Source organism: Taeniopygia guttata, chromosome 3 (genome assembly GCF_048771995.1).
Source record: "Taeniopygia guttata chromosome 3, bTaeGut7.mat, whole genome shotgun sequence".
In the NCBI taxonomy this organism is placed as follows: domain Eukaryota; kingdom Metazoa; phylum Chordata; class Aves; order Passeriformes; family Estrildidae; genus Taeniopygia; species Taeniopygia guttata.
Genome location: NC_133027.1, coordinates 44,520,738 through 44,533,508, shown reverse-complemented (window position 1 = coordinate 44,533,508; position 12,771 = coordinate 44,520,738). Strand labels below are relative to the sequence as shown.

At 46.9% G+C, this 12,771-nt stretch overlaps 1 protein-coding gene across 1 annotated transcript in view; it reads right to left on the bottom strand.

Moving 5' to 3' along the window:
• Window positions 1–12,771, bottom strand: part of LIN28B (lin-28 homolog B) — a 105,650-nt gene that overhangs the window by 82,040 nt on the left and 10,839 nt on the right. The window contains exon 3 of the mRNA XM_030267658.4: window positions 6,659–6,843. Coding sequence (XP_030123518.3) covers window positions 6,659–6,843 — 185 coding nt within the window. The remainder of the gene's footprint in view (window positions 1–6,658; window positions 6,844–12,771) is intronic.

The window sequence follows — 12,771 nt, the reverse complement described above, 5'->3', positions numbered from 1 at the left end:
AAAACCCACAGATCGGTTCGCTGTGTGGTCATTTAGGTTGGCAAGGTTCAGTCGAGAGAAGACCGGTTTAAACACTTGGTAAAAACTCAGTTCGGGGTAGGACTGAAATAAATATTTTAGCACGCGGGTAACTGACTTCTTGGAACAACTTGTGGACACTGACTTGGAATACGGTAAGAAAACTTTAAATATGGGACAAGTGAACAGTAAAATACCCCTTAAGTTAATATTTTAGAAGGCTGTGCAGCTCCGTGTAGCCGCAGGCAGCGTGGCTTTGCAGTTTTTAAAACTCGCGCGGCGGCGGCTCCCGGTGGCGGCGGCTTCGGTTTCCCCGCGGCGGGAGGGGGAAGCGGAGGAGGCTCCGACTTACGCCAATAGCGGCGGGGGCGGCGGCGGCTCCGGTGGCGGCTCCGGTGGCGGCGGGGGGGAGCCCGGCTCGGGCTTTCCTGCCACACACGGGCAGCGGGGGGAGCCCGGCTCGGGCTTTCCTGCCACACACGGGCAGCGGGGGGAGCCCGGCTCGGGCTTTCCTGCCATGCACGGGCAGCACTGGTCGCCGCTCGGCCACGTGGCATGGGGAAACCCAGTCCTGCAGGCGGCAGTTTTAAAAACAGCACAAGCTGCCGCTACTACTCTGCAGGGCTGGAATCTAAGTGCTTTTGGCTTCTCGACCACGGGTTTTTGGGAATCGGTAGCGAATTTGTCTTGTTTCTGGTCAATATAAAGTTGTGCTGTGCATTTTACGCCTAAAATGAGAGTGGGACAATGAAGAGCTAGATTATGCCAAGCTATAGAGGACATGCCAGCGCGCGGCTGTTCCCTATTAAGACAACTGGCTACAAGGTAAGTACGGGGCAGCTGCTACCCCCATACCAAGTTCCTCCATCACAAGCACAAGTCTCGGCAGCCTCCACTCCCCCGCTCCCCCCCCCCCCCCCCCAGATCAGTCTGCACCACCACCTAATACACAAGTCTCTGATGCAGGCGCTCCGGGACCGTCCCAACCCCCACACCCCTCCTCCACACAGCCCTGGGAGACACACACGCGCATGCCACACCGGGAAAAAGCCCGTCCCCTCCTGCCAGTAGAACTCGGCAAAGAAAAAAAAAAAAAAATAAATAAAAAACAAACAAGGAAAAGAAACACGGGAGATAGCGATGATGAAAGGGACAGACCTAATCTAATACCCCTTAAAGGGGGTCCCCACAGCTCCCAGAATAATTGGGTTTGTAAATATTCCCATTAACACGGGAGATGTAAGAGCTTTCAAAAAAGAAACAAGAAAATTGATGGATGATCCATTGGGGGTGGCAGAAAGGTTAGACGAATTTTTGGGAGATAATATATATTCATATGATGATATCTCGGCTATATTAAGATCCTTGTTTAATACTGAAGAGCGAGATATGATAAGGCAGACTGCCATAAAGGACTGAGAATTCAGAAACCCCCAGGGTGGGGGCGGGGCAGAAAAGTAGCCAGAACAAAGCCCATCATGGACCGACCCTGAATCCCCTGTGGGAGTGGTCCTTTTAAAAATACAATTCGTTACTAAATCATGGGAAGACATTCGAAAAAGTTAGAAAAAAAAAAATAGATAATTGGCAAGAGAAGAGCTTACAGGAACTATTGAGGGAAGCACAAAAGGTGTATATGAGAAGGGATAAAGAAAAACAAAAAACGCAGGCCAGGGTGTTGGTGGCAGCAGTAAGGAAAGCACAAACACAAACGGCTGGGTCATCAGCTCCGGCCAGGGGGCCCCAGGGAAAGCCGGCACACACCCAAAAGAAAAACAAACAGGTAAGTGCCCCTGAATGTTTTTACTGTAAAAAGAAAAAACACCTCAAGAGAAACTGTAAGAAGAATAAAAGATGAAAAGGTCTTTCAAGAAGAATAGAGGTGTCAGAGGCTTTATAATCTGGGGTCACAGACATCAAGAGAGCCCTTGATAAAATTGAAGGTTGGACCCCAAAAACAGGAACTAGTCTTTTTAGTTGATTCTGGAGCAGAAAAAACCACAGTTCAAAGACTGCCTCCTGGATGTATCAAAGGTAAGGATTTCATGACTGTGATTGGGGCTAAAAGGGAGCTCTTTCAAGTCCCCATCCTAAAGAATGTAGAAATAGAATCAGATAATAAAATCTGTGCTGGGGATGTTTTATTAGTAGAAGAAACAGAATACAATTTATTGGGAAGGAATTTAATAGTGATGTTAAGAATAAGTATAATTGCAAAAGACTCACAACTCATGGTAAGTTTATACAACCTAACTACTGAAGATGAAAAGAAAATTGATCCCAGGGTTTGGCACATTCCAGGAGAAGCTAGAAAATTAGACAGAACCAATACACATTAAAATTAAGAAACCAGAAGACCCCATAAGGGTAAAAACAGTATCCCATCTCCCTAGAGGGAAGAAAGGGATTGAAACCAATAATTGAAGATTTAATAAAAAGAGGCACTTTGGAGCCCTGCATGTCAAGACATAATACACCTATATTGGCAGTCCAAGGGCATCCTCCCCACGACTGTGTTAAAATGGTAGAATTACAGACCAAAATACGACCTGATTTAGAAGAAAAAGAACTCGAAGAAGGAGAAAAATGGTTTGTAGATGGGTCTGCCAGGGTGATAAATGGGAAAAGAAAATCAGAGTATGCAGTCATAGATGGAAGGACGGAAACAGTGATAGAATCTAGGTCCCTGAGTGCAGGGTGGTCAGCTCAGGCATGTGAACTGTATGCAGTATACAGGGCTTTGCTGGGTCTTGAAGGGAAAAAGGAGACAATTTTCACTGATTCCAAATGCGTTTGGGGTGGTGCACACCTTTGAGAAAATCTGGGAAGAAAGAGGCCTGCTAAACACACGAGGGAAGGGATTGATTCATGAAGAATTAATTAAACAAATCCTAAAAGCCATTAGAAGACCAGAAGCTATTGCTATAGTCCATATAAAAGAACACCAAACCGGGATGCAATTCAGGGCTCGGGAGAACAATTTAGCAGACAAAAAGGCAAAAAGCGCTGCTTTGCTAAAAGTAAGTGCCCCAGAGATTGAAAAAGGGGACGCTCAGGAATTCCCCCCCCCCACCCCTCTGAAACGGAGATCGAGGCTTATCGGAAGATCGGGGGACAGTTAGAAGGAGGTAAGTGGAAGTTACCAGATGGGAGAAAATTGTTGTCAAAAGAATACACCAGGAAGATTTTAAAAAAGATTACACCAACAAACACACTGGGGGGCCCGGGCTTTGGCAGAGCAATTCCTGAGATTCTTCGGCTGCAAAAGCATATATGAATTAGCTAAACAAGAGGTGCAAGGGTGCATAACTTGCAAAAAAAATAAATCGTGCAAACTCCAAAAAGTTAATGAGTTGTCGTCCAGCAGCTTACCGACCTTTTGAAAAGATCCAGGTAGATTTCACTGAACTACCCAAGGTCGGGAGACACAAATTCTTATTAGTCATGGTGGACAAGCTAACCCACTGGGTAGAGGCTTTCCCAAGCTCCAGGGCTACAGCCCAAACAATATCAAAAATCTTATTAGAGGAAATTATACCACGCTATGGGTTAATAAGCTACATCGATTCAGACCAGGGCACACACTTCACATCAAAGATCATCAAGCTATTAGCAGATGCTTTGGGCATTCGATGGGAATACCACACCCCGTGGCACCCTCAAAGTTCAGGACAAGTTGAGAGAATGAATCAAACATTGAAAGCCCAATTAGCAAAATTAATGTTAGAAACAAAAATGTCATGGATAAAATGCCTCCCATTAGCCTTATTAAACATAAGAACTATGCCTCATTCCGAGACGGGACTTTCACCTTTTGAAATGTTATATGAGATGCCTTATACCCATAGTATGCCTGTAGGGCATCCGAGATTAGAGGATAAACAAATACAACCATATCTAGTAGAATTAAATAAAAATCTCGAAGAATTGCAAAAGCAGGGGGTAATTATGCAAAACAGCCCTCTTGGCTTCTCAATACATAAAATACAACCTGGAGACAGGGTGCTTGTGAAAACCTGGCGGGAAGCCCCATTAACATCTCAATGGGAGGGACCTTTTCTTGTTCTTTTAACTACAGATACCGCTATACAAACTGCAGAAAAGAGGTAGACACACGCGTCAAGGGTAAAAAAAGTCGATCTCCAATCACCAGAGTGGAAAATCACCTCCCCCCCCCGGAAATTTGAAAATAACCCTACAACGGTCGAGTAAATAACTGATCACATCTATCAAGCGTTCTATGCCGGATTGTAACTTATTATCCTCTCCTACATTTCCCTTGCAGATACTGTTATAAGGTTAAACTGTTCATACCAAGTGGGTTGTTTGGGAAGTGTTTTGAGCAGGAAGAAGACCTGACTGGCCGTTTTCTGGTAAATAGCCACAAGGCTAAGATTATTCTAATTAGATCCAATGATCTAGGCTTTAGGTTTTTTTCTTCTTTTTCTCTCGTATCAAAAGGAATTAAAGGGAAAATTACAAACAAAAAGCTAAAATTGTTATTGTTGAGTGTCATAAATCAAGCAACCTACCTCGCAGTCGAGACCACACCAGTGAGGCATTTTAAACAAAGTATGCAGCTCGGCCTGAGTATGAAACCACAGACAAAGACCCCTGCTGCCAAGAAGACCATTTACCCCGCCGCTGGACGCAACCCAGTGGGCGCTGGGAACGGCAGAGGGATCCTAGCAGTGGGATTAGTCTGGGCGAGCCTAAGGTTAGTCTCATGCCTCAGTAACCTCTCCAATCCTGGGAAGGGAGAACCTGGTGGCAAATACCCAGAGAAATCACCTCCTACCTCATAGAACTGCAGCAGGGGCAAGCCTAATAAACGTTGTCTTGACACAAACACTCAACAGAGGGTGTACAAATTCAAAAGAAAATCAAAAACATACCTTGAAAACGGACAGTCAGTTCATAAACCGCATCAAAAGAGCACAAATAAATATAGTTTATAACAAATATATTAGTACTACATGGGTTAGGAAAAACAAAAGTCTGTTTTGTAACTTATTTTCAAGCTAATTCACCGTGTTATAACCCAAACAAATTTAATATGTGTATAATAGAGAAAACATACCGGGTGGGTGCTAAATAAATGAGTAGTTGAGACAAATAAAAGAAAGACACAAACCCACAAATCTTACCACAGAATCCCAAATGAAGACTAAAATATATATAAACTCTGTAGTTTTATATCGAATAAAATAAAAAGTAGGGCGCAAATTAATAGGTTAATATAAAAGGTGGGGGATTGTTATGTGTAGTAGATATAATTTGCGCCATTTCTAATATGATATATGTGATATTGAATATTTGTTAGAGTATGCATGTTTGTATTAGGATTTCCCCCCCTCACAGGCGCAGGTGAGACCGGGTGTAGATTGGAAACTGATTTACAAGTAAGAAGGTACTCGACAGGAGATGGGCCATGTCTGGGGAGATACAGAAACCCCAGGTGCTGATCGTTCGCGTAAACGACCCGAGATGGATATCATGGAAATCCTGAGGCGTGAATACAGCGTTCCCGTAAATTTCATCAAAGGATTCAACAAACTCCAGACAGTGATTTGTTCTCCCTCATCACCAAAAAAGAAAATCTTATTAACATATAGACTCTGAATAGAAGAAAAGACTAATTACTGAAATCTTAGCCTCAGGCGGAATTTTCCCTATAAAAACTGCTTGTACCAGGATGGAGGTGTGTGGGCAGAGAGGAAAACCTCTGCTGAGGCTGACCTCTTTGTTGCACACCCAGGGCCGACCCCGGGCTCGGCTCTGTTCTTTCCTTGTGGCTGGCTAGATAAAATTTGATTGTAAAATAAATATTTTATTTTTCATATTAATTTGGCTGGACAAATTTTCATTTATAACAAAGGCATTCATACTAGTTTCCACATTCAAAACACAAAACCAACCATGCTGCTTAAAATTAAAACCATGGACCATACACCCCTTGTCTCCCCAACAGCCTTACAGAGACACTTTTTTGGTCTGAATACTTAATGATTACTTTTTTTTCTCTCCCTAGAAAGGAATAATTAAAAATCAACCAACCAAACCACATACAGGCTTCAGAGTATCACCACAGGGACACTCTCAGGTCTGAATTACTGCAAAATAACACCATAATTATGTCTTAATTTCACTAACTAATCTCAGATGAGCTTTTAAAAAGTAATTCGAGGTTTACAAGTAAACCGTTTAAAACTGTACTCAAATGTTATCTGAATGAAACCCGACATTTATTTATCCTTTTTCCAGCTTAATTTTAAACAGTTTCCAAGGAAAGGCATATCTGCTCCTGATCAGTCTGGTGACAAATGATAAACCTTGTTAAAAAGTGTGACATTTGAAAATAAATAAAAACCACAGGAGACTTTTCTACCCAAGGAGGAAGATACGAAGAAACATTATACCCTTGCACAAATCACCAGCCACAGAGACTAAGCACAATCTAACGACCTTATTTACTCAAATTGTACACTGCCAACAAAACCACTACCTAAGGCAACTCTTTAACTACCGATGTACTTAAATACCTAGAAAAAATAGGTTACTTCTCTTCACATAAAACCGGAGTCCCACTGAGCTCAACCAAATGTGGCAGGCTGAGATGGAAGACAAAAACGGGTCTTACTTGGTGTACAAAGACATCAACTGGAGACTCCAAGGGGCTTCCCTCTCGGTTGCTCATGGAGATGAACCCGAATCCCATTCTCACATTGAACCATTTGCAATGGCCGGTTCCGTGCAAAACCTGGGATTCCTCTTCTTCTTCCTGCTCCGGCAACTTCCCGGGTTCGTCTCCACCTTTACTCGCCCCTGCTGAGGTAGAGGGAAAGGCGGGGGATGTGGGGGGGAAGGGGGGAGAAAAAGAAGGAAGAGAGGGACAAGATGCAAAGCAAAGAGTTAAATTCTGGTAACATCCTTTTGCCGCTGTATAAAACAGTTACTACAAACGGAACGGGAAAAAAAAAAAAAAAAAAAGGGGGGGGGGGGGCCGAAGAAAACAAAATCAAAAAGCAAACAGTGAAAAGTGCGTATTTTTCCTAAATCCTAAAATAAACAACCTTCTCCCCAAAATACGTAAAAAAATTAAATCACCGGAGGTTACAGAGAGGAAACACTGCGCTCGGAGGCTCTCCCTCTCTCTGAGCCCAGGGCAGCCCACGTTTCTGTACATACGTGTATTTTGCCATTTAACTCCATCTTTCAGCCACATTACAGCACGGAACGCGATACTTTACTTGAATATTGCTGGTTTAAGACCGATCCCATTTCTCAATAGAAATTCTCAGCCCAATTAGTCTCTCCTCGCAAGGCGCAGGACCGGGGGGCGAGGGGGGAGGCCGGCCGAGGAGGGGTGGAGGAGAGAGAATAAGCAAAATTGGGTAGATTGCACAACTGGTTATTGCACATGCAGCGCCGAAACCACTATTTTCCAACGTGTATCTATCCCTCCTAGGAATAAACTTTCGATTAAAGTTGGGACAGGTGTACGGCCGTTTTCTCATCCCACCACTGCAACTGTGCTTAATCAAACAGGAACAATTCAAACAATAGCCCCCTGAAAGCTTTTCAAGTTGTGAATCGGTGTGGGCGGTACGGAACAGTTTCTGAGCTGGGTAACAATGGGTTTGGAGAAAGCCCCCTTGCGCGAGCTGCTAAAAAAGGGTAATGCATAGTTGGGTTAAAAAGGGGTGGGGGGAGGGGGGGAGAGGGGGAGAGAGCGAGCGAGCGAAAATCATAGTAAAACAATAGAAAAAGAAAATTAACCTTCGGCCATGTTGCCCCACGGGCCCTCTGCTCCAAACTCGTGAGATGAAAACTTTCCCTGTGGATCGAAGTGGTCTTCTGCATTAATCTAACATCCTGATTTTGAACGATCGCAAATTTAGCTCGCATGGTCTAATGTGCTTTCCCTCTTTTGATTTTTCCCCGTCTCTCTCGCTCCGTTTCTGGCCCCCTGCGCACACGTGACTCGGTCAATTACATGCTTTCTTGCTACTAATTTCGCATCGGATCCTTAAGGGGTTGGCAGCAGGCAGGAGCAGCCAATCGCTATTTCAAGTAGCCTGACACACCAAAATAATTTATGAATGAACAAGAAATTTCCAACGCGGCGCTTTTTTTTTTTTTTCCTTCCTTTTCGGACAGCTAATCTGCACGCTTCTTTACGGTAAATCGAGATGACGTATTATTCTGGGGGTTCTGCCCTCCCGTGCATGCAGAAATCCGTAGGAAGATCCGTGTGTTTCTAGATACAGCCCACTGAACAACAGCTGCACGCAGGGGCGGCCGTGCGGAGGAGATTATGGGGGTATCTGTGCCCACCGCAGGCGGGCTCCGCGTACGCACACGAAGGCGAGATGCTCCCGGACAGGGGACACGCGTGTGTGCAGGCATGGACCCGGGATACACGTGTGTGTACACACGCACGGCGAGCGCCGGCAGGCATCTGTGGCACCCTCTGCGCACAGCGCGGGCAGATGCGCAACTGGATCGTTACTAATTTCGCATTCAAATTAGAAGCGCGCCGGAAACGCGGTATCACCTTAATATGCCCCAGAATGTGCGGAGATCTAGCGTTTCACAACATTTCTGGAGGGGGGATGGGGCGAGGAATTGTACTTCACAGGTTTCTCCGCCATCTCTTTCCGGGGGAGGGGATGTGATTAATGACTTCCTAAATAAGAGCCCAGTTTTCAAGCCGAGAATTGGAGTGAACCTGAATCAGCAGTTGGGAGAGGACTGACAGAGAGAGGGATTTACTGGAGAAGAGGGCGGAAAAAAAAAAAAAAAAAAAAAAAAAGCCTCGGGGGAAGAGGACAAAGAGGGGAGAAATAACGGTGACCGGGGAGTGCTGTTTTAAGTCTTCAGTGCCAGCGGGATGGGGGACCCAATTCGGAGAAGAAAAGTGTGATGTGTAACGGGCTGGGTAACAGCACCCACGGCCGCCGCTTCTGGTTCCAACAGAGCGTGTTCGTAAAGCTCATGCTTATAACCGCGCTCACAGGTACACTGCTATGGCCCTGCCCTCCAGCCCTTCCTGCGGCTGTACGCACGGCCAAACGCTTTTAAAGTAATATTTTATGAACGTGAAAAACAAACAGCGGAGAATTAGTTTTGTTTTTCCACCTGTCCATCTCCTTAAGGGTAAAATTACAGATGAAAGTATTCTGTCTTCATCACCACCTACACGCGTTAACCTGTCTTTCCATGCGGAATTTATACGCATGCATATATACATATATGTGTGTGTGTTGTGTATGTGTGTGCTTTAAACGTTGCTCATACCTTGTAAAAACCTGGACTCCGACTTTCTTTTTAACCTCCCCCCAGCATCCTCTCTTATCCCAAGGACACACAAACAAAAGCCAAGGCAACAAACTGATCCGTGCAGAACCTGAATGCAAGGGGCTTATGCATTTGCAAAGCACTTGCTGTTGTTTGGGAAGTGGCGTCGATCAGTCTGCCCAATTAAGGGGAACGCCTTTGCCCCCATGGGCCTGTTTACTCCTTTTGTTGCCTTTCAGGAAAGCGTCAATTCCCCTGCTAGCGCCTCATTTCTGTGTGAAACACCAAGGTGGAAGCTCCGTGTGATGGTTTGCAAGAAAGAGGCGAGGGTGGGCAAGAGTGTACAAATATAAGCACCCTGACAAGTGGAGCAGAAGCTTTAAATCCTGAAATTCCTTTGCAGTCTTCAACCGTAAATTTCCTATAGGTTATTTCAACAGTCAAGTCGATTTCCTACACTGACCTGCTTTACGCATTCGTGCAACATACCACTGCTTTTGGCTCATAACCTCCTTCCCCCCCTTACAATAGCGATTATTTTGCAATATTAAATCTCCAGTAATTTTATATGCTTGGATCTTATGACCCGGACGATATCTAATATATCATAAATGTACGCGATTTTAATACACGTGAAACCGCAGTTATGAAAATGAAATTAGGGTTACCGAAAGAAAACAATTCTTACACCTCTTACCTGAACTGCCCGAGACTACATATCTTGTGGCAGAATGGCAAATTTATAAAATACAAGATCCCTATGCCACTCCCCTCGAAAAGACAAAAAAATACCCCTTTAATAACGTTTTAAAAGTCTTTATTTTAAAAGATTAATTTATTTTACCGGTATTCGGTATAAAAAAAGCAATTCCTTAGAGGCTAGAATATTGGTTAAACAGACACAAACGAGTTGATTGAGGTCATTAAATGGACAAAATGTCTTGTTAGCAAATTTCAGTGGAAAGAAAAGTTACTATATGTTCTTCGGTCAATAAATGAACGGCTACAAAACCACGTAAATAAATGAATGTAAATATATTGGTTGCAAAGTTTTTCTTAGGTTGCAAAATAAGTGCAGATTTTGTAAAATGGAGGGGGGTGGGATTTGCGATGTGTCTTTACTGAGATTTTCAGGCCTCCAGTATTAGTGGAATTAAGGTTGGGGTCACTGGACTGGTCACTGGTGTCAGATGTTATCGACTCATTCATTTCCTGCAAGGGACATCAGCCTTTCAAGTTTTGTGGAAGGTAGAGAAGCTGTTGCCAGCTGGGAACTCTCCGAGTAAAAGAAAAAAAAAATTCAAAAGAAAAAGAACCCCAACCAAAACCCTTCCAAATTTCATTCTGAGAGGAGGGGGAAAGAAAACCCTACGGAACAAGACAGTTCGTGAAAAAACTTTGTTTAATGGTAATAGTTTATATGTTTTAAAAATCTATTTCTATCCTTACATTTCGCTAAATAGATGCTAATTTTGGTAAAGACAATTATAGGAAGCTGGAATCATTGTCTTTCTACATGCACAGCAAGAGCTCTCTTGAAACTATGAAACCAAAACCAGTGGTGTTGGATTTCCTATTTGTCACCTTCCTAAAGCTTTTAAAGTCCTAACTTCGGTTTCTTCTATTCCCTTGAACAAAACCAAAACAAGGCAAAAACCGCACAACTCCCCCCCCCCCACCCAAGTACTACTCGCCTTCTCAAAAAATACCCCCACCTAAAAAAAAAAAAAAAAAAAAAAAAAAAAAAATTCCTGGAAAAAACAGGGAAAAAAAACCCCCACAAAAATCCAAACTAATGACGGAGCAGCGTGCATTTGTGCATTTGAAACAAAACGCGTGTTTTACACTTGAAAGCAGAGCTCGGGGTGCTCCTACCACTTCCCATTTCAAAGCGCAGCCAGCGCTCCTCGCCGACGGGCAGGCAGGAGGGGCAGGGACGGCGCCGCGGCGCCCCTGCCCCCTCTCTGCGCTGCCCGGGCTGGGCTGCTCGGCGCCGCCCCGCCGATGTTGGACCGCCTAAGATGCCCGTCGTGTTTTTTCTACACGGTCTCCACCGACACCGGCTCTTCCCAGATGTGCTGTGGGAGGGGGCCTTTCCCGCTGCTCCTACGGCTGGGAAGCTGTGTCGGTGCGGAGCTGTTCCCGCCAAAACCCTCTCACCTACATTTTGGGCGCCAAAGCCGCTTTCCCTTTCCGCCACCGCGCAGCGCCCGGGTCGAGGCCGGGGGCGGCCAGGGACCCGCGGGCCCCGCTCCCGGCGCGATCCATGGGGATCAGGGGCCGCTTCCCACCGCTGCTCCTCCGCCGGGCAGGGCCAGAGCCGGGCGCCCGCCCGGCGCGGGGGCTCGGGGATCCAGCGGCCGCGCTCCGGCAGGGCCCGGGAGGCGGCTGGTCTGCCCCCGCAATCCTGCCCTAAAGCCGGGTTTTGCCCCCGGGCTTTTGTTTAACACTTCCCAGAAAATGCGGCTCCTTCTCAGCGGGGACGTGGCGGCGTGCCTGCCCGCGCCTTTGGGAGAGCAGGGTCGGACGCTCTCAGGACACTGCCAGCTCCCCTGGTCGAGCTTATTACCCTGTCTTTAAATCGCGAGCATTAATAGTAGAAAATATGCAATTTGTAATTATGTTTTTAAACAAAACACAGCGCCGGCCCAACTGCGCGCTGCCACGGCTCGGATCGAGCACGGACGGGATTTGCCCGACGTGCGACTGCGGGTATGCAGTTACAGGCTTTATGGAGGCGCCTTCGCACCGCGCCCGTCCCGAACCGCGGCTCTTTTCGGGAAATGCAGTTTCAGGGCGCCGAAAGCGCCTCTCTCCCCTCACTCCCGCCCGCCGCAGCAGCTCCGTTTTTTAGCTTCTCCGGCGCTCCTCAGCCGTCACACCCAAGGCGGGCGCTCCCGGATGCCCGGAGCCCGCCCCTGCTCCCTCACGGGGAGGGGGCAGCCCTCGCCGAGGTTGGCAAGAGCCGCTGCTCGAACTGGGGGTCGGAGCGCGGTTACAAGCATGAGCTTTACGAACACGCTCTGTTGGAACCAGAAGCGGCGGCCGTGGGTGCGGCGCGGGCCCGCCCTGCTGGGCGTGCCGGGGTTTGCGGGGGACTCCGAAAAGTACTGTCATTTTTACTGGGATGCCGCGCAGGATCCGCGGGCAGGAGAACGCGGGAGGCGCTCGCTCGGAGAGCTCGGATGCAGGATGTGGTCTCACGTACATTAACCGTCTCTCAGCTGCGGATTTGCAACTGATAGCGCCGCTTCCCCGGGGGATTTAAGGAGGCTCTGGAAGTCGTCGCGGGAGACCCACAGGGCTGACGCCCCGCCGGGAACGCCGGCCCCCGCGGAGGGACCGGCTGCACGGCCCGGGGTCACCGCTTCGCCTCCCGCCCGGCAGGCGCAGCACGATGAGCGGGCGGCTCCGCGACCCGGGCGCTTTCGCTCAGCCCGTCTCCTCAGGCGG